The 24,887-nt window shown below is 38.2% G+C and overlaps 3 protein-coding genes across 4 annotated transcripts; 1 reads left to right on the top strand and 2 right to left on the bottom strand.

Annotated features, from left to right (window-relative positions):
• The first annotated feature begins 2,420 nt into the window (after window positions 1-2,420).
• LOC121770174 (NAC domain-containing protein 104-like) lies at window positions 2,421-3,779 on the top strand. Of its 2 annotated transcripts, none has more exons than XM_042166958.1 (3): window positions 2,421-3,027; window positions 3,092-3,333; window positions 3,422-3,779. In XM_042166958.1, exons 1-3 carry the CDS (start codon window positions 2,865-2,867, stop codon window positions 3,554-3,556), a joined length of 540 nt encoding a protein of 179 aa, XP_042022892.1. In that variant the 5' UTR covers window positions 2,421-2,864; the 3' UTR covers window positions 3,557-3,779. The 2 variants fall into 2 exon arrangements, with proteins under 2 accessions (XP_042022892.1, XP_042022897.1); XM_042166963.1 differs by having other exon boundaries at window positions 2,421-2,946.
• A 4,827-nt stretch (window positions 3,780-8,606) lies between these two features.
• LOC121788426 (mitochondrial arginine transporter BAC2-like) lies at window positions 8,607-12,330 on the bottom strand. The gene is made up of 6 exons (XM_042187101.1): window positions 11,907-12,330; window positions 11,736-11,811; window positions 11,308-11,403; window positions 10,604-11,120; window positions 9,918-10,053; window positions 8,607-9,214 (listed from the first exon to the last, which is right to left on the bottom strand). Exons 1-6 carry the CDS (start codon window positions 12,021-12,023, stop codon window positions 9,020-9,022), a joined length of 1,137 nt encoding a protein of 378 aa, XP_042043035.1. The 5' UTR covers window positions 12,024-12,330; the 3' UTR covers window positions 8,607-9,019.
• Window positions 12,331-13,090: 760 nt separating this feature from the next.
• LOC121761125 (putative clathrin assembly protein At1g03050) lies at window positions 13,091-15,453 on the bottom strand. The gene is made up of 3 exons (XM_042156724.1): window positions 15,333-15,453; window positions 14,500-15,230; window positions 13,091-14,428 (listed from the first exon to the last, which is right to left on the bottom strand). Exons 2-3 carry the CDS (start codon window positions 15,143-15,145, stop codon window positions 13,350-13,352), a joined length of 1,725 nt encoding a protein of 574 aa, XP_042012658.1. The 5' UTR covers window positions 15,146-15,230; window positions 15,333-15,453; the 3' UTR covers window positions 13,091-13,349.
• Between the last annotated feature and the right edge of the window lie 9,434 nt (window positions 15,454-24,887).

Consider the following 24,887-nt stretch of genomic DNA (forward strand, 5'->3'; position numbering starts at 1 on the left):
GCGCAGTCTTTAAACTAATTTTATCATATTGAAAGCCATTTAATAATAATGCAGTAACATCATAAACAAATTGTACAATAATGCGAACATGCAATTGATTATATTTAGCCGTACTCTAATTGTGAGAATTAAAATGGTTTATATGCAATTGATTATGTTTAGCTGCACTCCAACTGGGAGAATTTAAATGGTTCTTAAAGCATAATTCAAGTGGACCTAATTAGTGTATATTTATTCAATTAACCCATTCTTCAATAATGAAAAATATCCAAGGTAGCTCCCCATATAGGGGCTATATTTATCACGACGTCTTAAGAATTACTTTTACTTTAAATTGAGGAATCTGTTATAAATGGTTGATTAACTAACTCTGACATTTAAAAGTTCACAATAAAATAAAGAAGCTAGTACATCTATAATTACCTACCCTATCAGGGCATCCACGGTGGGGCGCCCTAAAACCCACCCTATGCATCGCCATGTCAGCATTATTCTCCTGCCCTTCCACCTGCAGTGGGGCGCCGTATAAGTTTTACTATTGTTTTGTTAATTAATTTAAATGTTTTCAAATATATAAATGCAAACTAATTAAAAAACACAACGATTAAATAGAAACGGCAAATAATACATTGATTAAAAAAAAATTACAATGATTATAAATAAAAAAAATTTGACTGAATTAATATTTATATAAACAAAATTTTCGATGGGGTATTTATATAAACAAAATTTTTGAATTAAAAAAAAAAATTTAAAACGCGTTGCATCGTCTGCGCCATCGTCTGCGTCGCCCACAGTGGGCGGACGATGGCCTATCGGCCGCGCTTCGTCCGCGGACTAAGCTTAGGGCGCGGACGACGCATCGTCCGTCGTCCGCGCACCCACAGTGGCGGACGATAGCGCGCTGGATGCTCATCGGGCGCGCTGTCGTCCGCCCCATTGTGGATGCTCTCAGAGAGCTTCCTTCCACTTTGTTCATTAATGAGTGTAACTAGAATTCCTATAGAACAAATTAATAAGCATAACCATATAGGATAGCCCAATGTAATTTGGATTTTTTTCAATTTATAACACATCTATTTATCGCTTGGCTTATTAATTTTTTAAATATATGTGTTTATTTGTAATTAAGTTTGTAGCTTAAGTTAATAATATTACGGTATCGTGGTAGGGTGGGGATAAAAGTGGATATTAAATTTATAATATTACAGTTCTTATGTTTTTAATTGATATATGGGCTTAAAACGGGCTCATTATCCGACAATGTTCTGAAACAAGATTTGGAGAAATTTTAATTGGGATTTAAATCCAAACCAATTCATTTCACCATCAATTTCAATTGTATGGCCTCACATTGTGAAATCCGAGGGGCCCTTTAATTTTGAAAAAGGAATGATCAAATACAAACTCAGCCTTCTAATATCCGTACCACAAGTATAATAGATAGGACTAAAATAATTGGACAATATGATGTCACTTAATGATATAGATCCCACAGCATGGTAAAATAAATAAATCATGTTCAAAATCACCCGTTCATTCGATAACAAGACGCCACAACATTGTGGATAAACATATTTATTCCACTTCTGTTTATCAATATCACAAATCTTGCATCGTATGTTATAGCGTGAAATAATTGGTTTGATTATCTTTTATTTTTGGGGGGATTAATTATCAAAAAGAAATTCAAGTTTATCAATTGTTGCAAAACTAAAAATTTCAAAAATAATACTCCATGTATAATTTTAAGCTAGATAATTAACTAAGAATCAAATCGAATTTATCGGCATCTCCACGAAAAGAAAAAATTAGAGAAAACCACTCAAACAAGCTGGAGATAAAAATAATCTGATCATCGCTCGCCTAAAGATTACTTTCGCAATCCATGTTCAAAGACTACTTATTAGTTATGAGTTCATGGAAATTGTTTAATTAATATAGAAATATTGAAGGATAATAACCGAACCAACCCTCATTAGTTGGTTTACTAGATAAGCACTAGCTTGGAAATATCCAGTTTTATCTTGTTGGTTGTGGTAATTATTTAATCTAATTATAACCACACAACCTATCATTATCCCATACGATGATAATAGTAATAAAAAAACTTTTGAGTGAATCAAAACTAACCTCATATAAGAGATTAACATTCCATTACATCAAAGTCTTAATGTATATCCCAAATCCCCTTGTCTATTTGTCCAATCCAAAAGTGGACATAAGCAAATTACCCAACTAATTAAGCGAATAATTATTATAAATAATTGGGCAGAGGCACTTAATTCAGTTCTCACATCAGATCAAAGGGTCCCATTGCTTGCCACAACGCCACGTGTGGTATAGGCATGGAGGATTGATGATATAAGCATGAAGTGTGATGAAGCATAATTATCAAACAACAAACAAATTCTCTAGAGTCTAAACAAAACACCTCAAATTCATTGCAATCTTTTTATCCCCCAACTATGATCCAAGTGTTCTTATACACTTAATGCAACTAATCATACAACAAAACGTAATATCTAGATCAAATAAATACACACACTCCCTCCTACTCCTACTGAAACAAGGTTCCCTTGAATGGCAACATATTCCGTTACTTGAAAAGCAATCAAAGTTGTTTTAGAGTGGGATGTCAGCACACCCTCATTTTTTAACACCCTCTTGGATCTTTGGTGATGCCCATCTTCAACACACACACACACATCTTCCATCACACGTCATCTTCTCTAACTATAAATACCCCAATATATCTTGACCATCAATATACCACTTATTACTATCCATCTTCAACCTTATTACTATATAGATAGTTAAGTCCGAACAATTGCATTTGCATATATTGGTGATAATCAAGAATAATGGGAGATAACAACTTGAATTTGCCACCGGGGTTTCGATTCTATCCGACGGATGAAGAATTGGTGGTCCATTTCCTCCACCGTAAGGCGGCGCTACTACCTTACCATCCAGATGTCATCCCAGATCTTGATCTTTACCCTTACGATCCTTGGGACTTGGATGGTACCTAATATTTAACTAATGATTTACTATATTTTAGTTGACGATTTAATGAATGTGCATATAGGTAAAGCATTGTCGGAAGGGAAGAAGTGGTACTTTTACAGTAGACGAACAGCAAAGAGGATAACGGAGAGTGGATATTGGCAACAAATAGGAGTTGAAGAGCCAATTTATTCAAGTGGTGTCAAAAAATACTTTGCTTTTTATATGGGTGAGCATTCGCAAGGCGTCAAGACTAACTGGATCATGCATGAATACATGGTTTCAAGTTCAAGTTCCTCAAGAAAGAAAAATTCTTCCAAGATTGTAAGTGTTGTCATCATAATTTTTATTTTAAAAATATGCAGAGATGCATGGTTATGGAAAATATTTATTTTATTTTATTTTATTGCAGGATCATAGTAAATGGGTTGTTTGTCGTGTGTACGAGGAGGAAGAGGAGGATGGTGGTGGGGCAGAGCTTTCATGCTTAGATGAAGTTTTCCTTTCACTGGATGATCTTGATGAGATTAGCTTTCCCAATTCTTGACGTAGTACTTTTTATTGTATTAATTTACTCTATATCCCATCTTTATATATTCTGTATTTCGTATGAGATACAATACGAGTAACACAAAAATGAAAATAACATAGATAGTGATAGCTTTTTGTTGAAAATCAGAATATGTATTGATGGTTGTTAGGAATTCGCAAGTTGTATGTGATCAATATAGTACTTATTACAAGTTGGGAAATCTGTGTTTTTGGATAAACGTACGTAGTGCCCAGATATGACTTTAAATGTTGATGTGGCAGTCTTGATATTATGACGCGTGGAATTAGAATCTTGATATCCATTCCTACAAGGATTAAGATACATTATTGAAAATGGACAAAATTTAATAAATTGATGGCACGTTACTTTTTGCTTTTATATTGAATCTAAATAAATGCAATAGTTCCTATTGTCCAGTTATTTTGATTGCCAAGGATATGAATCTTAACGTAAAATTAGTAAAAACATGAGAAAGAGAAAAAGTAATTACAATATATATACTCCATTAGAGGGGGGAAATGGCGAAAAATGAAACAAAGTGAAAAAACAATAGATCCAACCAAAAAAGTAACTATAATGAAGGAAAAGAATGTTTTGTGTGGTTATTGCTAAGATTGTACGTGTCATAACATTCGTCTACAGACTACAATCATCAAATTTATTAGTACTAATATTATTATAAATGACCTTCGTGAACGCTCAGCAAATTGCCCGTGATTGGATTATACACATCTAATTATAAACAACTCTATCTCAATCATTCCTTCTTAATATATACTTATAGGTGGTGTTCGGTTTCTAAAATAAAATAATACCAAGATTCAATCTAGGATTGAGTCGTGAGATTATTTTAGTCATAGGGGTTAGTTATGACTAATTATCTCATGATTATCCATCTAAGATTGAGTTGTGAGGTTGAATCTCATGAACCAAACACACTACAAATTTAATCTCGGATACAATCTTACAAACCGAACACCCCCATAGATCAAATCAAATGCTTATTCATTTTGCTTACACAGGAGGGGATAGTGGGCTCTCTGTGTTTGGTTGGATCCAAATATTTAAGTATACTTTCTTTGGTAGTTTGTTCAGCTTCCTCTTGGCTGATATATCATCATTTCTTTACTTTTCGAATTATTTTAGCAATGCTTTTATGTATTGTGATTGGTAGTATTTGGTATTACTCTTTTACCACAACCCTAAGGTATACAAATTCACTTTAATTATTTGGTGGCTGCTTAGGGAAGCATTCTGTCATTTCTAATGCGATCACACTCAACTTTCCAACATTCTCCAAATAAATAAATCAAGAAAAGGAAAATACGTCCACCATTTTTAAGCCGAGAAGAGTACGGATCATATCCCCACAAAATCCAAAGTTGAATTTTTTTTTTTAAATGTAATGTTTGCAAGTTGACGTACACTTCGATCTATTTACTTGAAAAGGTGTTCTTTTACAATTACTATTTACCATCCTAATATTTGTAACAATGAAATAGTAAGCAAAATAGAATTTGAGAAAATGAGTGAACAATGCAACAAAATCAAATGGAAAAAGCATAAAGCGACGATATCCTAATTCCATTAACTTGAGCACATGCATTGCTTATCCATGGAGCCACACACATCTAAACCACTTTCCAAAATTAATAAGTTGCTTCCACAACAATCTAATCTACTTAGATCTATCTTGCCCACCTTGATATTTGTCGATAGCTAATATTCAAATAAATTGGCTACAAATCCATAATCCCCAACATGTTCAAATTTCAGTTTCCAATTTCATTTCACATTGAACACACGGCAATTTCATAACTTTCAGACCAAGTATAGAAGTAGTTGTCTTTCCCAGTTACATATAAACTATAGGAGTGAGTCAATATGCTGCTTATGATGTTCCTAGGTTGAAATTCTTCACACTCCATCTTTATTTAATTGGTCTCAACAACTATGATCCAGATCCTCTCATTATTATAATATACTCCTATACTACGTTGCACAAAAAGGTCTACAACAAATATCAGTATCTTATTTATTTTATTAAAAAAAAGTGCCGACATGCCCCATTTGCTACATATGGAGCTTTGACAAAAAGAAATTAAGTAGATTCATTATACAAAAGCTGAAGCTGAAGCCGAAGCCGAAGTCTCAACTCAAGTTGAGTTAACCACTTGAAATAAAATTTCATGCTTAGGGCATCCACAATGGGACGCCCGATGACACGCCCGATGCGTGCCATCGTCCGCCCCATTGTGGGTGTCCGCCATCGTCCGCGCCCTACGCCCACGCCCGATGTATCGTCCGCGGTTGAAGCGCGGATGATGGCATATCGTCCACGCCATTGTGGGCTCGGCAGGCGATGGGTGCGCACGATGGGCTATCGTCCACGCCATCGGGCGCCCCATTGCGGGATCGGCGGACGATGGTCGCGGATGATGCCACACGTTTTTTATTTTTGTATAAATACCCCTACCTCACCTTCATTTGTAACGTTTCATTTTCACGATTTCACTTTCGAAACTCACATTTTTATTATCTCGACGAAATGAATGCAAGTCCCAACAGTCCGATGTTTGGGGAGGCGCGTTGGCCGGGTACAGAACCCGATGAATATCGGCCGTCCGACGCCAACGCACAGTACGATCCCGAATTCAGCACGGAATCGTACGGTTTGTCTGACATGGAGCCGTCACCAAACCGACTCGTCGCCCCCTCCCGACGTGCCGCCGCCGAGGCCGCCGCTGCCGCCGCCGACGTCACCCCATCCGCTTCCGCCCCAGCGAAAATGAAGCGGAACTGGCAATGCGCGCAGAAGTTGCCACCTCCGGGAGTATGTGAAGAGTACGTCCCCGGCCGTACAAACTACCAGCCGGATGAAACTCTCGTATTGGTTAGGTGTTGGGTGGATATATCGGAGGACCCGATATTCGTGAACAACCAGAGGCAGCAGGCGTACTGGGAGCGATCGCCGAGCGCGTACAAGCGCCAACGGGAGCAGCTCCGCAAGCACTGGGACCAGGTGAAGAGACAAATCAACCTGTTCTCGTCGGAGTACGAGAAGTGCGCGAGGGAGCAGGGGAGCGGAGAGAGCTTGAGCGACGTGCGCGCTAAAGCGCTGTTGTCGTACCAGTCCCTGTACAGAGACTTCAAGCACGAGGCCATCTGGGCGCTCTTGAGGGAGAATGAGAAGTTCCAAGGCAGGATTCTGCACACCGGGGCGACAAAGAGGACGAAGACCACCGAAGCTGGTGGTTACACGAGCAGCGAAAGCGGAACTCTTCCGATGGACCTCAACCGGACGTACATGGAGGACGATAGTACCGGCACACCGATGTCCTCCCTGCGTCCCATAGGCGTCAAGGCTGCGAAGGCCAAGGGGAAGGCGGCGATGACATCATCCTCGACCGCAGCAGCGCCATCGCCGATCCCGGCCCCAAGCGCGACGGCCGCTGCGTATGAGTCGTTGGCACCAGCCTCGATGGCGAAGACGTTGTTGCAGACGTACAAGGCCTTCAAGAAGTGTACGGACCCCGCCGAATCCGAAATTCTCCGGGGGTTGATTGATGAGTTGCGCTGGAAGTTGGGAATTGCGTAGATTAGCCAACTTGAATCGTGTAACTTTTGTGTATTTATTAATGCAATATTCGCTGGTTTTTGGTTACTCGTTGTGTTTTTAAATTAGTTTACATTATATATTTGAAAACATTTAAATTAATTAACAAAATAATATTAAAAGGGCGCCCCATTACAGGTGAGAGGGTAGAAGGATAAAACTGCTGACGTGACACACCTTAGGACGTACCATTGTGGATACCCTTAGGTGTTGAATGTATTCCTCTAAGTTAGCTTGGTAATCATCTCACCCACAGACTGTGTTGAATGTATTCCTCTAAGTTAGCTTGGTAATCATCTCACCCACAGACTTCATATAGTAGAAACAAAATGCACATGCATCACAGAGAGAAAGAGAGAGCAATTAATTGTGTGCAAAGTCAAGTCCCTGTGTACAAAGCTTCATGGTTTGTTTTTGCTTGAAAAAGACCAAATGAAGTTAAAAGTCATTATACATGATTGCACAAAAGACATGCCTCTCACGGCCAAACCTCAAACCAGAAGGGGGAATGGGAACAAGCCTTTGACATCAACCACAAACCAAACCTGCCATATTTAACCCAGTAGGTGTGATAATTCTAAGGTGAAAGAGCCATGAAAACAAACAAAGAGACGAACATCGAGCACATACGAAACTACACATAGTGTAGAATCATTGTTGGCCAAATATAGGAGCTAGCCCTAGAACTATAGAAAAATTCATCATCGCAATCCACGGCTCTTAACATCAGAGATCAAATCCAAGCCCCTTAGCTCAAGTGGTTGAGAAGGGGGCAAGGATACCGCGCCATCCTAGAGGTCACGTGTTCGACCCCTGGGAGGCGCATCTTGGGGATTTATTTCCCCTGGGGGTGATGTGTTCACTGACCTGAACTCATGACCAGGGGGAGATAGGTTAACTGGTCAGGCCCATAATTGGGAAGATAGGTTAACTGGTCTGGACCCGTGACTGGAGAGAAGGTAGGTGGACCCATTGGTCCCCTCCAAGACAACGAAGCGCAGTTCGGTGGTAAGACGCTTCACCTCCGACTGTTAGGCCGGGGGTCCAAGTCACTTCGGGGGTAGATGGGGACCATCGTTGATCCTCCTTTAATTAAAAGAAAAAAAAACATGAGAGATCAAACTATGAGGCTTAAACTGAGTCAAATGGAAACTACTTCAGATTACAAGTACAGGGGAATGGTATCAAAAGGAGACGGCATTCATGAGACGCAAACCTGTGCAAAGTGGAGGAGGCACCACTAATAGCACAAACTAAAAAACTCAAGTGCAGTAATGGGTCCATTTTCTGTAACCATCAAAATATTCCAAAACTTGAATGAATACATGCCCCCCACAACCTTTCAAATCTACCAATTATGCCTCTTATTTACAAGTGTAAATAATGAATATGCTGGCTAATAATTACATATGCTTTCCATCGTTGATCTGCTGATAGAGCTACAAGCTAAGTAAGCATGTAGATTAGATGGAAAAAGTAACAAGACAGCATAGTTAAGGCCCGAGACCCAGAGAAGGAGCCTTCAACTTAAATATAAGCAGAGTTTCGCTAGTTATATAGGATGATCTTCACATGTAATAAGACAAAAGCAATAAAGAGATTGCATCCAGCAAAAAGGATATATGAACCTAACATTATGAAGGGAAGGTAAACTCTGTAGCAGCCTTGTTATTCCAAAGTGTAATCTTGCATACTTGTTACTGAACAACCAAATGCACTCGAGCATATTTGTATCTGGTCGCAATAATACGCATTCAAGGAATTTTTTTTTCCTTATATGTTAACCCACTGAAAATTCTAAATAGAAGGTTTTAATTTGAATCTTGTAACTAAAGGGCTCTTTAACTCGACACCAGGTGATTGATAGCAAAATAGTAGCTTCCAACGATGACAGATGATGCAAGTCCAGAACGGGCCATCCTCAACCCTATGCCATTCAGCAGTAAATTTCTGTCAGCTGGGTGGATTCCAGTGAGCCTCTCAAATCTATTCCCTGATTTACGCCACTTCAAAAATTTCCTCTCCAAGGATAAGTACTGCCAACGGAAAATTTGAAATTATATAACTCATACAGGGAAAATTCAAGAAAAAAATATAACTAGCAGTTTCAGATAGGTCTTCTTATTTGAGTGTTTAGAGGAATGAATTAAGCATTACAAACATGCTTTCAGTTTGACTTTTCATGGCAAATTGGCAATCCAAGCCACTAGCGGTAGTAGCTATGGCAACATTCGTTGTATTTTCAAGAAAAGTATTTCATGATAATAGATATAGATAGACTAGGGAGATAGATGATATATGCTTATACGAATAAAAGTTATGGATTTTAGTTGAAACATATCCTTCGCAAGGGTGTATAAATATACCCCCTCATCAAACCTATGAGGCTGGATAACATAGAATACTTCTTAGCTGAGAACAAGGTGTTCGATACTAAATCATCAGTGTGTATAGAAAATAGCTGTCCAAAATGCTGAAGGCTTATATATAAGGTTTGGCTGGCAGTTTTTTTACAGTACAGCTAAATCAGTCTACTAACTTGACACATTCGCACATGACCCACAAATTAACATTCAGGGATATCAAAACACCTAAAAGGTACATAATGTGAAATGCTAAACCAAACCCAATGAAGCATTAAAAAATTAGAAACATTCTATATATGAAGTAGAATTCACTTTTGAAACCAATTGTAGATTGAAATCCTTGAACCTCTCTTCTGGTCACCAAGCACCATACCTTAGGTAAAACAGTGCATTGTGATCGACTTCTCGTGGTGTCAAAACCATGTGAAACAGCTGCAGCAAAGGCACCAGAAACTCCAGCAGAAAGACTAACAGCTACTGGCGATAATGGACCAACTTCACTGTCATACCTGAAGAATATTTGTAAAAAGCGAGGCAAAAAAAATTAGCAGATCAGTTAAGCATTGTTCTAGTTATATCCTACATAATTCACAACAAGGTTTACACCAGAAGCTAAATTATTGCTTAAAGAAAATTCGAAAACACAGATCTTTAAATCATAAACTAAATAAATGCTTCGAAAAACAACATTAATATAAAACGCTGAAAATAAATAATGTTATCATGACTGCAATTATGGACATAGCTGTCACAGATTGATATCGACAATATTTTTTTGCAAGTACAGAACCAAACAAGACATTTCGAGTTATTAGCAACCAAATCTGCAAATGAAGTACTATTAAGGAAGACTATCAGTTTCATATTTCTAGAGAATCATGATTACATTATAAATACTCCTCAGAACTGCTGCCGAGCTAATAGTGTATTTCTTAATCTGTAACAATATGCAGACCTAATGAGAACATGTACTTAGGCAAGACAAATCATGAAGTCGATTGTGTCTTGAAAGATCAATTAATCACATAGTGAGAAACCAAAAAAGGATTAAATATAAACCTTGGCATAGGATCCATATTCACAGCTTTCCAGTTGATCATGACTTGGTGTAAAAATTGCCAGCTCCCAAAAAATAAGCCACCAAAAATGGAATCTCTCACCATACCAGATCTATAACCTCTCCAGAGAGCCGTCCATCCTTCCAAAGAAACAATTTCTGATAAGGTTCGAACATTGCTAACAGGAGGTGGTTTCCCAGATCCTGTCATCATCCATGGGTATTCTTTCAAGGAATCCAATATGTTTCCATTCCTACTGGCCAAGGTGGATAGAAGGCCCATGGATTTGGTCATTGCATTCATATCCAAGGAATATCTGGGAAGTAATCTCGAAACTAAAGGAGGAACAGCACTCTTTTCAACAATAGATGGTGGGGGTGTTAGGCCAGAAGCAGAAGCAACCTGAGCACGAACTTTAATCATTTCAAATGGAGAGCTTATAAGTGATTCGACTGTTCCAGAAGCAAATCCTGCCAGTAGAGCCTCAGAGAGAAGTAAATGATCATCCTCACGACCATCTGATGAGGAAAGACTGGGGTGAGCACTGAGCAGAATACCATCTCTAATATGTGAAAATACATGGTTCAAAGGATACACCACAATGAAGAAGCAGTCTCATTACCATAATATGACAACATTTCTCACCTATACATCCATTAAGAATAGATACAAAGAACAAAAGAAATGCATAAAATTTGAAGCTACCCTTGTAGAATGCGGTCAATATCTCATAAACGCCAAAGCGAACACCAAGACCCAATGTTCTTCCCAAAGCCAGCCATCCAACGCCATTATACAAACCTAAAGTAAACATGAAAGACAAAATATGAATGACGCTGCATAAAAGCAATATATGAAACAAAGTTTCATGCAAGGACCAGAATATAAACACTATAGGACAAAATGAGCTATAACACAATTGTCCTACTCATATGGATTATTGGCGCCCAAAATGCACCAACTCTGGGGGTATTTTGGATTTTCTCATGAATTTAGAAAGGAGTGAATAAATACACGTCAAATATGATCAACAACTGAAAACAATTTTATAGTTACAAAAATGATTTGGTTCGGAAAGAGCTACATTCATTCAAAGACCAAATCTTTGAAGAGATAGGTAGCTTTAGAACTACCTGAATATCCCGATAAAACTCGCACTCTGTGATAAACATCAGCTGCAGTCAGCGGTCTCTTACCAGTGGAGCCAACCTGTTTTTTAATTCATCACACAATTACCTAGTATGAATATTGTCCATGGAAATCTACTAAACAACAAGTAAGAGATCTGTTTTCATATTTGAAACCTGCATCAAGACTTTGAGAGTATCCAGCGGGTATGTCACGGCAGTGCCCAGGGCCACGGAGGTAGCCGCAGCGGCAGCGTGCACCGCGAATGTTTTATTATTCAACAATTCTTCCATCTTCACAAACTGATTTCACTTGACGACGGCGGATTTACACATCACTTTTAAGTAATAAAAACAATGACTGTAAGCTCTTCATTCTCGAACCTAAATTTCATCTTCCTCAAACTAATATAACTTCTGCCCTAGGCGGCTGAGCCTAAAAGCTTGAGAATCGGCTCGCCTTCTCGATGAAACCGAAACTAATACTATTACATCTGCCAGAGATTAAGAAAGCAGCAGAAATTGCTGATCAATAATCGGCGGCACAATGCGTCTCTAGTTTTCAGCTGATATTTCTCGCTCTAGTGTTCTTCACTCCCATTCCCCTTTTCTCCTATTCAGTTCAGTTAGAGAAGTTTATCAGATATTAAATGGGCTTCCTTCAAATAATGGGCTTTTGCTAAGTCAGTGGGCCTATTTCATTTCAACTAATGCCACCCCTTTTGTACATCTCTCTCCTAAATAGTGAAATCCACTTGTATTCAATTCATTTCTGTCGTAAACGAAGCATGATTTGATAAGATTTTCTGCATGCGGTGTATACTGATTCAAGGCGTGCTGTGTTGATGGGAAGTGAATCTCATCAATACAATTCTGTTGCTTCGAACAGTTTTTATGCGCGAATACGCAACCTGTTTGATGGAAGTCCTCACTGAGATGTTGGAAACTATGTGATGAATCTCGAGATGCCGTGCCTGCGACTGCGATTATGTGCGGCTTTTATTTCTGGTCAAACTGCTACTTCTCTTCCTAAGGTTTGGTTCAACTTTTTTGCAGCGCCAATGCTTCTAATACTCAATGTTTTCAGTAGAATCTGTTCATCTCAAAAGTACTCCATCTCGTATTCAATGTCATCAACTGAACAATGTGCTTGGCTGCCTCACTAGTAGGGTTACAGACCAGGGGATAGAGGATCTCGTGTGGTGTTTATTCATCGAGCATAATCAATTTGAGTCATTTAATGGGATCATGGTTGTAGGAAATATTATTATGTCATGCCTGCATAATTAGTTTTTAAAGCTGTTACACTAGTTAGCCAAATTTCTATTTTTTCGTTAACTGGCAAAGCGTGAAAAAACTTATGCAGATAAAAGAGACTAAATTTCAAAACTGGGAACAATCAATACACAATCTTGTTTCCCTTCGAGGGAAAGAACAAGTTCACATTCTTCCAACAGTCTCTTGAAGCAATTTTTTTCTGGTGGTGATTCTTATCTAATTGGTAGTATTAGATACTCACAAAAAAATCACTTGTTGCAGAATTGTAATATCTGGCTCTCTCTTCTTCACTTCATCTGTGTGTGTAGTTGGAATTTTCTCGCAAACAATCTCAGTAGAAGTTTACCAAGCTGCTGCGTAAACGTTTGGGATGTATTGATAAGAATTCTGTTGCAAATTTGCTAATCCTACTTGTCCATGCATGCCGTCTCTTGTATACTGCTGCCACAATAGCTGCTCTTGCAATAACAACCTTTGCTTCTTCTCCATCTCAGACATTTGCACATAGGAAGGTGGCGCAATGGCAAGAGAAGCTGCAAAAGGGTCGTTTGGTGAGAAACTATTGACACCACAGTTAGCTGGTGACTGTGGTGCTGGCAAGGCCGGTATGGCTGGTCTCCCGGCAGACCCTAGTGCAACACTACTAGCACTTCCAGTGGCATAGAAACCCGTGGAAGCTCCCTTGTGTGCCATTGCCCCATATTGGTACATACCATCAAGAATCAATGGATCAAAGCCTTGAGGGAGAGACGGCTTCTGGTTTGACAAGTGGCTAGCAGACTGAACTAAGGCTGTCTCCCAGTCCCCTGATTCCGATTCCTCGAAGGCTTCCCATGGAGGACTTGTGCTTACAGGAGCAGTTGTAGACGGATAGCCGTCAAACAAGGCTAAAGCCAGTTGATCCCCGAAATCCTGAGGCGTTGGCGCGTCGTCATACAGGTTCAGCAGATCACCTTCTTCTTGAGTTTTTTTACCTTGTTGTGGTTCAGGAGTAACGTTTACTTCACCTGCTGTTTCTTCTTTAATTGGTGATAACGCCTTCTGAGGCTCTGTCCACACTTCTTTCGTGTGCGCAGGCTTTGACTCGATGGCATTCCTGTTGTGCAGCATAGATGACTTGTGTTGAATGAAGTCGTTCATCATGTCAAGTTTTTGGTGGGAGATTTTCTCAACATTAGGATAGTCAGGCAAACGCATGATCCCGACTTTCTTGCACCAGTTGTAGAAGCAATCAAGCTCGTCATACTGCTCGGAGATGTGAGAGAAGATGTCGTGGACTTGCATCATGTCAGGTACTTCCAGCTGCATAAAACGCTCTATCAACGTCCCTAGTATTTCTGTTATGCAATGGTAGATTTCAAAGCTTTCTTTCAAAATGGGATAGAGTGCCACAACCACAATTCTGTTATGCTTAGCACCACCTACAACACGATTTATATTCATGAATCCAAGAAAGATTACTCAATTTAGGCATGTGTATGCGAGTGTATACCTGTTGGTCTACATGCTAAAAACCTCTCAAGAAGCTGCATGAGATGATCAACGCGGCGGAAAACGGCATCATTGTCCATCTCAGACACAGGAGTAGCCCTCACCACGACATCGTTGCCACCACCATCCTTTTCCTCCTCCACCTTATAGTGTCCACGATCTCTGCCCCTCTCCGTGCGGCCCTGCATCCGGAACTCGAGGAGCTCGTCCAAGTACAAGGCATACATCCGGACAAACGCAGAGCAGTCCCACGCCTTCCTTGATGAATCCTGGAAATCACACATGTTGAGGAAGCGAGTCCCTCGCCTGGTGGTGAAGAACATCTCCTGCTCAAAGGCGGTGCCGCTCTGAGAGAGGAGGCGCTGGACGAGCAGGAGCGCCTTCAGGGCCACCACCCAGTCCTTGGTTCTGTTGAGGCGCCTGGCAATGATGCCGATGCAGGCGTTGACCATGTTGCGGGAGTAGCGCGTGAGGCTGATGATCTCGGCTATGTAGCCCTGGTTGGGCGGGTTCTGGCCATGGCGAGTGGCTTTGACGATGGCCACTTCAAGGTCGGAGAGGGCGCTGCTGCTGGCGAGCATAGCCAGGCTAATGCTGGTTTGATCCTTGACTGCTTCGATAACTTGTCTCATCTTTCTTGGGGCCATGCGTTTTGATCTTTTTCTTTTTCAATCCTTGATGTATCCGTGTTTGATCCAACGGTGATGAATGAGCTCTTTCTGCAGAGATTGACTGTGTGGATTTTTGAACTTGTTCAGGATGCAAGATTGTGGATTGAAAGTGCCTGAAATTTAGGAAGAAGGATGGAGAACGAAAAGAAATTGAGGGAACTACCTTTTTGATTCAAGAATCAAAGCAGGTTCAACTCCTGTTTGTCTCTCCTTCTCTCTCTCTCTCTCTCTTCCTGTCTCACTCCTTCATCACCTGTTTGTTTTTGGGTAATTTGAGTTGTAAAGATTGACCTCAAATTTAGCATGAAATCCGGACGCCCAGTGAAGTCAATGGGGTTAACAAGTTTGTGGTAGAAAACATGCACTATCTTTTAACTTTTTGTTAAATGATTCTACATGGAAAACTCAATAGGATAATTTGACTCGGTTTATGACGTTTTTTAAATTGATTTTTGGTAATGAAAAACGATCATCATCTGTTACCTATTTGATTTAACGGTGGGAAATTGGAAAATCTGTTCATCAGTGTCTTTTCCTTGCGTTTGGTACATTTGTGGCCCATCAGTAGAATTTAAATACATTAAATTGTAGAAATTAGATTTGTATGGTTTTTTATAAATAAGTTCTGATTAAAACAGGGACTAAAATAATTCATAGTACTACGATTTTCCCTCAAAACATGGCATTAATAGGTTCTCCTATATTTTTGTGGTGTTTGGATTTTCTATGCTTTACTAGAGCATTATATATTTCATTAACATATTATACTAGAATATAGTAGTATTACTAAATCGAAACAATCCAATCAAATATGAACGCGAGCTGTAAATGGAGAAAGGCAGTTTGTGTCCAATTAGGTAAGGTTTTGAATGATTCTTTTGTTTTAGTGTAAATATTTCTGCACCTATTGTCACGCAAAGACCCAATCAAACACAATCACAAATTAGAAAATTGGAAGTTGTGACAACTTTATTTACATTCTGAACGCGACAAACTAAAGGCGACCCAAACAATCGTTAATGATTTTTAAAGAATCTTCCAATTAAAAAAATATGTTGGCAGAAATCACTAGCTTTATTTCATTTCATGTAATCAACTAGTATCATATTGAAAATAAAGCCCACTATTTAACTTTTATTCGAAATACAACGTAATATATTTAGTTTTCAACGCAATTGCAGGCTGCACTCTTACGGAATACAGTATGATATTTATGTGAACATATATTCATCACATGCATTAGCTGATCAAATTCACTTATAACACCAATCTATCTCTATTGGTATCTAAAACGAATCTTTGAAGTAAAAATAGTAAATTTATTTTCCCATCACATATAGTATAAATACCAAATGAGACACCAATTATGGACAAGGCAAATTCGTGGATTAATCGGAAGATGCACCACTCCGTCTAATGGTGCACTGCAGTCCGATCAGCACGCAAATGCTAACTATGGAGTAGGCGAAATCTGCATCGTACAAAGGCGCAAAACACGAATCAATGGCGGCCCTGTGTTGACTGCAGCACGGCAAAGCCGCTCCTATATTTATACTCCTATGGAATTCAGATTTTGCCAATTGTTACATATGAATATTATTTTATGGACTTCTCATGTTCTCTATATTACTTTCTAACAATAGAGAATTGTCATATCTGGGTGTCCAGAGGGGATATTGAAGCATCATGATCTAAATTTATGGGATCCCACATTTACCTTTTTTTATATGAGTTTGAATAATTGGAAGACATGGGAATATCAAAATCATATACTCCTGGTTTCTCTTCACTTGAAACAACAAATAAACTAATACATAAACATTTAAATTGTAGGACTATATCTATGTTATAACGATTTGTATATTGCATTACGTGATCATTCGAGCAGTGGCACAACTTGAATCTTTGTTTAATTTAAGAGGCTCTCGAGATGGGACTTTTCACTATCATGTCTTGGAAATAAGATTTCCAATTTGATAAATCAGACCAATCACATATACATTTCACAATTGGTTAATATAAATACTAATAAAAAAACTAAGACCATGGACCTAAAACATTTATAAATAATAGACAATAAAAAAGAAAATGCACATATTAATATTTCACCTTATAAATAATAGCTCCTTTAACGTTGAATCAATTTTTATGACTAGAATCCCACAAATGCCATAATTAATTGAAGTATCGGAAGCAAAACAAATATAGAATCCATCTGAGCAGAGAGTCCATTTAAAGAAGTAATAGCAACTTCCCAGGAGAGTCCCAATGCATAATGATGGATGAATGATCACAATTAAAGAAAGTAAAGAACAGGCAGGAACCATGCACAACAAGCACTCTATTCTTTCTACTTCTTTGTAGTATAATTTATGTAACCTGTTTGCTAACAAGTTTTAACCTGAGCTTAAGAGCATCCACAACCGTGCTCTTGCCAGCGGCACGGTTGTGGGCCCGGGCGGTACTATTCATGCCTGCTCTCTGGCAAGAGCACAATACCCACAACTGTGCTCTTCCGCAAGGACGAGCACAATTAATATAAAATTCAATTAAACAAACACATTTCCATAATATTAAAATTCATTTAAAAACCACAATAAATATTACAAATTACAAATAAAATTAAAAATTACATAATTAAAATCCTAAAAATTAAAAATTACATAATTAAAATCCTAAAAATTAAAAATTACATAATTAAACTCCTAAAAATTAAAAATTACATAATTAAACTCATAAAAATTGAGATTTAGAGAGTTGTTTAGTATAGTGTCATTTTTTGTGTTTGAAATGAGAGTATTTATAGATGAAAGTATGAATTTTGGGGTAAAAATAATGAAAAAAAATAAATTAAAAGTGTGGAAAAAATGGATATATATTATAAGGAAGTGAGAAAATATTTTTTTTATTAATTTTGAATTTTTCAGATTTTTTCGATTTTATTAAAAAAATAATAATAAAAAATGATAAATCAACGGGCCAATCAGAAGCTGCCACGTCGCCACCTCGTGCTCTTGCCGCTGGCACGGACGTGCTCTTAGCTAAGAGCACCACCCTGCCAGCGGCAGGGCGCATCAACGGACGAGCTCTGTCCTTGCCGACGGCGGTGAGCATGCTGCTCACCGCTGCGGATGGTCTAAGAAATGGCAGCAATAAATTCTCATGCCGTTTTGGGAAGACGGGTTCATTTATTAAGTACAAAAATAGTACTCCATTGCCCAGCGTCAAATACTAACACTGTTAATATTATTTGCAAAACCTTCCAGTTATTCAACTAAGCATGTTGATGCAATGATGCCAACTAAAACACATTGCAAATATATTTTGACAACCATATTTTCAAGAAACAATTATAGGAGATAAAATTAATCATTTGTGTAGACTAGGAAACTAGCTGAATTATTTGATCGCGAGTAGAGATTTTTGGATCAACAAGCAATTGTAACCTCAAACTCAACTGAGGAAAAAGCATATAAATCCCCATTCCAATTTCTTATTTCTTCAAAACTCAAAATTCCATGTGGCCAAGGACTAGCATAGCATTTGTTCACAACAAGAACACAATAAAATTGAAGTGCCGGTCTTTCGAAACAAAGATGATAATCTGGATCTATGATGCTAATGTGGGTATTCTTCTGTTATGTTATTTAAGATGAGTAAATAGCTTAGTTGCAACCTGTAATAAGGAAAATTACAGCAGTTAATCAGGACACAGCTTGGGTAAATAGCTTAGTTCTAATGTATGAACAAAGATGAAAAAGGTTTGATAAAGAAAATGTAGCTTACACATTTGTCAACGCAACGCCAATAGTCAAAGTATTGTCCGGTACAGTGCTTGTGTCCAGATTCATCACCTTGAATTCTTTTAGCACATGCCTATTAACCAAAAGCATATTAGCAATTCCACATCAAATTTGCAAACAAAACCACAAAAGCAAGTATAGCTGGGATAAACAATTAAAAGTGAGAAAAATAATTATGAATCATCACATAAAACACGTGTTTGTAGAGAAATAATAATTTTTCACAGTTAAAAGGATGTAAAGATTCCAAGAGCACTGCACTATTTCTGGGGCTTTCACCATTATAAACCTTATGAAAGAGCAACTGACACAAGAAGCAGATGAATTCCACACAAGTCAGGATTAAGTTTATTGTTTGTGTTTGAACAAAATAGTGATTTCTGAAATTTGTTTGCTGCTTACACATTGCTAGCAGAATCATGTGGAACAATTATGTATCTCTTTTGTCTTGGATAATTATAAGACTTCATATTACTAAATTCACTTCATAGAAGCAAATCTTGAAGTCTTACACATAGATTCATGAAAAGTCAAATTTAACAATCAAAATGTAGGTCGTCAACATAGGGGAATCTGTAGACAATGTATCATAAACTAGTACATAGTGAATTTATAGAAATCTACCTATGTCGTGCAGAATTTAGTTAAACAAGAGAATGTTTGTGCATAGCATATATAAACATGACTACCTTATCAACAATTCAACATAGAAGCCATCATCTATAAATTGCCACTAGCTTCATGTACTTCATACTTCACTAAGTTTTGTTGTCCTTACATCTTCATATAGCCCCCCCCCCCAACCCCACACACACATACAAGTGAGATCTCCTCTTATACAGTAGTCATAGGAATTCATTCACTTGAACCAAAGGATACATTTGTATAACAGAAAACGACAAGGCAAACTATCAGAGACCAATGCTACATCAATGACACAAGCAAAAAGTGCAAAGACTATTACAGTCTGGCCTTTTCTTATACTAGTTCATACAACTGAATGAATCAAAACAGCCTAAATTCCATGCAGCACGAATAATTCCTAGTACTATTTAGGACTAGAATTGACAAAAGAAGTTGATTTCGGATGAAATATGCTACATGTCGCGAAATTCATTATTTATACATTTATACACAAGTCAATAACTAAAAATACAGATTGGAACTAGCATGCAAAAGAATAATGGGCAATGAGCTAGGGAATGAAAAATGAGCCACGTGAACTGGATCAAAGAAAGAGCTGCAGAAAACTACTACTACTAGAAATGTAATGAAAGAACATTTAACAATCATTAATGACAACTAAAAGAACCTGATATTCTTTAAGTGGGCGTGTGCAGGGAGCCTTGCATCGGTCTTCAAGTTCCCTTTTAGGATCTACAGGCTCATCGTCAGCCCTAAATTAAGGAGGAATACCAAAAGCGTATAATTAATCAGTTAGCAAAGGGAGGGTATCAAACATTGTGCACAGGAAAAATTCAAAAGATATGAAATAGAAACAGGAAATTAATCTAGTAGAGGGGGAGAAAATCAGTATGAAGACCTAGATCAAAATACAATCGTAAAGACGGCAATTCAAATGGAAAAGGCACTCACATCGTTAAGAAAAAGGAAAACAGCCAAGCAAGCAACCTGAAAAAGGAGGAGGGAAGAGGATAATTCAAGCAAATCCACTCAATCAAAACACGAAAAAGAAAATAAAAAAATCATCAATTATAAAAAGTAACAAAATCCTAGATTCGGAAATTGGAAATTAAACCTATGAAGTATAGGGATTTGAGTTCAGATGAAACTCACTGAGCAAGGAGAGGCGGCAGAGATAGCTCGGAGGAAGATCTGATGAGAGGGATCTGGCTTCGTCAAATAACCCTTGATTATTCAATTCCAACGGGACGATGTGAAATTACAATAAAGAACCCTTTTCTATAATCGTAGGAATATTATTATTATTATTATTATTATTATTATTATTATTATTATTATTATTATTATTATTATTATTATTATTATTACAATAAAGAACCCTTTTCTATAATCGTAGGAATATTATTATTATTATTATTTTTTATTTTATTTTTATTTTTATTATTTATTCATACACAAAAAAAAGGTTGAAACCTCAACCCTAAGGGCCTCACATTCTGGTCTGACAATATTAAGAGGGGTGTAAAATCAGGGTACGCAGTGATTCCTTAACAGTATTATGAGGGGTATAAAATCAGGGTACGTAGTGATTCGCTAAGGAAGAGGGCCTAACCAACTGCCTACTAGAAGCCTACCTCCCAAGGCCTCACACTTGTGTCTGAGAGATGTTGCAACCACATCCCGGTCCGACAGTATTATGAGGTGTGTAAAATCAGGGTGCACAGTGACTCACTAAGGAGGAGAGCCTAACACACCGCCTGCCAGAAGCCCACCTCCCAAGACCTCACACTTGTGCCTTAGAGATGTTGCAACTACACGACAGTAGTGAGATTTGATCCTTGACCATTCCTACAAATCTGCCCCTCCGGAACCAACTGCGCTGCCCTGCGGACAATTGCTTTTATTCATAACTATAGTAGGTAGATATGTCAAGTGGGCCGGGCTGGGGCCGGTGAGGCCCGATGACATTTAGGCCCAGCACGGCCCGGGCCCATGTCTAGCACGGCCCGGGCTGACCCGACCTAGGTTTCGGTATATATAATGTGCCCAGCCCAGGCCCAACTGGTAACTAAAGAACATATCATTTGTACTTGTACTTCAAATTAGATATCAACCTACCGCATTTTAAAAGATATAGTACTCTCTCCATCCCACTCAAAATGTTCACATTTTTTAATGAAATTTTAGAAGAAATTGTTAGGTGGAATAAGTAGAGAGAAATGGCTAGTTGAATATTTTAATTCATTTTAGTTTGTCTCAACTAAGATGATCCATTTCTATTTTTGGTAATTTTCTCTTTCCAAATAAATATTGAGCTCTCTCTCTCCATTTAATATTTACACCCACTATTTTCCCTTCAATTAACCACATTAATCAAAAACTCCTAAAATCTGTTAGAGACTAAGAAATGTGACATCTTAGTCGGAACGGGGTCAGTATCTCATGTTCGGTAATCAAGACTAGAAAAATATCAGCCTGCAACTATTAGTTATGGCCCATACCGGTCGTCTATGGATTTATGTTGAATTGTACTAGTACGAGTTTAATTTAGTGAATATTGGAATCTAAGCTCGGCCAAACGTTGATCGAATCGTACAAGTGAGGAAATATTTAATTTTGAGAAATTAAATTATATAGAATCGCCCTACATCCCTGTTTATGATCGATGTATATTTATTTTTTTCTAAATCGATTTCCAATGAGTAAGAAATAACGGATTAAATTTTGTTACAATATGAAAATAATTGTCCATACGTGCACATTGATTGGGTCGTTCCGGTACGTCCCTCGAACGAACAACGACATGAGACGCGTTCATATACATCTGTGAGGTTCATGCTACGTCCAACATGCGTTCGTATAAGACATAAGTAATGTCTATAACTCCCGATAGTTACACGTCAGACTTAATGGTCTGTGTCGACTCCAACGGGCTCCAATGCAGTGGGCTATGCTTATAAATAGGATTGTCATTCCATGTATTTTCACGCCACCTTTCTATGCATAAACATATGTTTTCTCTCTGCATTCTTCATTTGGCAGCTCTGTTATCGCCTTTATTCAGTTCGTCATATCAATTTGATAAACTACATGTCGTAGATATCATTGGTTGCGAGTGTGAAAAGAATTTTTGTCACAGAGTTGTGGATGCCTTTCGTGACACATATTTGTGAAGGCATACAATTGTTGATGTCTGGTCCTTGATCAATTAGCACGAGAGCGTTCATGTTTTTCTGGTATGCTTGGAAGCATTGACTGTATGCATTAGACTTGGAATAATTGTCCGATTAAGTGGAGAGACGCGTACACGAGCGGGTACAAGGGACAACACATGACCATCATCCTCGAAATTGTTGTTGATCAACAACTCTGGATCTGACATGCATTCTTCGGTCAGTCTGAGTCGAACAATGATATCAGCATCCTCAATCGATCACATATCATCAACGACGTTTGTGGTGGTAGGGCCCCTAAGGATCAAATTCAATGTCAATGGACAAGGGTATTGCATGAGGCACTACTTAGCAATGGCATCTAGCTAAAGTGACCAATGTTTGTGAAGTCAATCACTCTCCCAGCCGATCAGAAGAGGGTCTTATTTGCTCGAAGGTAAGAAGTTGTGTGAAAGGATGTTGAGAGGGCATTTAGTGTGCTCTAATCACGCTAGCAATAGTGAAAGGTCTGACGTATATGTGATATCAATCATGTTGTTGATGTGATGTATGTATGCATTATTGTGCATAATATGATATTGGCGACAAAGGTGAATGAACAACTAATTAGGGTGAAGATGAAGTTGGATCAGTTGGGACTACCGCAGCGGAAGACACGGAAAATAAACAGGTCCTTACGGATCTATTTAGGTGATTATGCATTCGATTCCAATCTCATGCAATTAAACTAGATCTATAGATTAACACATCAAATAAACACATTAACATGCAATTTGATGTAGGTTAGATTGTTACCTCTTGATCCATCATAGGATTAACGTTGCTAGTTGCACCACCCGGAGATCCTTGATTTATCGACCACGAATCTTCTATACTATTCCCACGCCCTTGATTATTCATCCGTGTGGGCGGATCTTGAAGAATCAAATAAAAGTGATATGAGATCTAGGGAAAACCAACACAAACACGAGATTGTCTTGATCTAATCCTATGAATTAGGATAGAACAAGAACAAAAACCAAAACACTAATTCTCCCACGTGCTAGGGCATGAAAACCGAGGCAAGAGGGAGAGGGAGGCGTTGGCGACGGAGGCTAGGGTTAAGAGGGAGTGAGTTGTGTAGTGTTGTGCATTCTAGGATTTCCCATCTCTTCACTATTTATAAGCTTGGACTTATTGGGCGGATGTGGATCCATGAAATGAAATTGATGTTGGGCCAAAAACTTGACTCAACTTTATTTTACCCAATTAATACCCGCAAGTGTACGGGGTTATTGTAGCATTTAGCAAGCAAGAGTATATCGTATCCCATAGAGACAATTAAGTGTAAACTTAAGTACCACGAACAAATTTCAACTACTATCCAGACAATCAGGAAATTTTGGGTTTTAAAACTAACAACTACTAAAACCATATAAATTCAGAGATTAAATTAAAGCACTTAAACAAGAAAGCAATTAAGCAAGTTGTGAAAGATGATGGTGAAATATGCAGAATTCAGGGATCCGATTCACAACTCATAGCCTAACCCAATTGAAATAGATTTATCATTTGAAGTCTCTAGAATTGTTGAATCAATCACAATTGTAGATTAAACCCCCCCCCCCCGATGTGAGAAATCTGTAGATTATGTGTAATAATTGAAGTCCCCTTCTAATTCTTAGACCTAACTCCCAATGGTTTGATTAGATTAATGACCCCACTCAGAATCTCAACTCTCCCGAGTTCTATTGAATTAAGGTGTGAATTATTCCTCTTTCACGATTAATTATTTCATCTCCCGATTACTCTAATAAACCCTAACACTCCTAATTGATGATCAAGAAATTGATAGGAAAAAGCACAGGAATAATTCAAACAATCACAAGAGCAAGATAAAACGAAGTCAATTGGATTAAAACTATGAGTCAATGCATCTTCACTAAGAATTTTACATGAAAAGTTTAGCTACTCATGTTCATGGAGAAAACCAAGTTTAACACAAAGTATTCCATAAAAAACATGAAAGATAGATGCAAAGAACTCCTGTGGAACAAATCTATGGAATGAAGCTTCAATCTTCCGATCTAGAGTCTTCAATCTTCAATTCTCTCTCTC

The sequence above is a fragment of the Salvia splendens genome, chromosome 2, assembly GCF_004379255.2.
Source record: "Salvia splendens isolate huo1 chromosome 2, SspV2, whole genome shotgun sequence".
In the NCBI taxonomy this organism is placed as follows: domain Eukaryota; kingdom Viridiplantae; phylum Streptophyta; class Magnoliopsida; order Lamiales; family Lamiaceae; genus Salvia; species Salvia splendens.

What these genes read in the sequence shown, in the direction of transcription:
- LOC121770174 (XM_042166958.1), top strand. Translation starts at nt 2,865, where the DNA reads ATGGGAGATAACAACTTGAATTTGCCACCGGGGTTTCGATTCTATCCG. An exon ending in CGATCCTTGGGACTTGGATG is followed by an intron (nt 3,028 to 3,091) that starts GTACCTAATATT and finishes ATGTGCATATAG; the next exon opens with GTAAAGCATTGTCGGAAGGG. An exon ending in AGAAAAATTCTTCCAAGATT is followed by an intron (nt 3,334 to 3,421) that starts GTAAGTGTTGTC and finishes ATTTTATTGCAG; the next exon opens with GATCATAGTAAATGGGTTGT.
- LOC121788426 (XM_042187101.1), bottom strand. Translation starts at nt 12,023, where the DNA reads ATGGAAGAATTGTTGAATAATAAAACATTCGCGGTGCACGCTGCCGCT. An exon ending in CTCTCAAAGTCTTGATGCAG is followed by an intron (nt 11,812 to 11,906) that starts GTTTCAAATATG and finishes ATTAAAAAACAG; the next exon opens with GTTGGCTCCACTGGTAAGAG. An exon ending in AATATGGATCCTATGCCAAG is followed by an intron (nt 10,054 to 10,603) that starts GTTTATATTTAA and finishes AATATTCTTCAG; the next exon opens with GTATGACAGTGAAGTTGGTC.
- LOC121761125 (XM_042156724.1), bottom strand. Translation starts at nt 15,145, where the DNA reads ATGGCCCCAAGAAAGATGAGACAAGTTATCGAAGCAGTCAAGGATCAA. An exon ending in TTTAGCATGTAGACCAACAG is followed by an intron (nt 14,429 to 14,499) that starts GTATACACTCGC and finishes ATCGTGTTGTAG; the next exon opens with GTGGTGCTAAGCATAACAGA.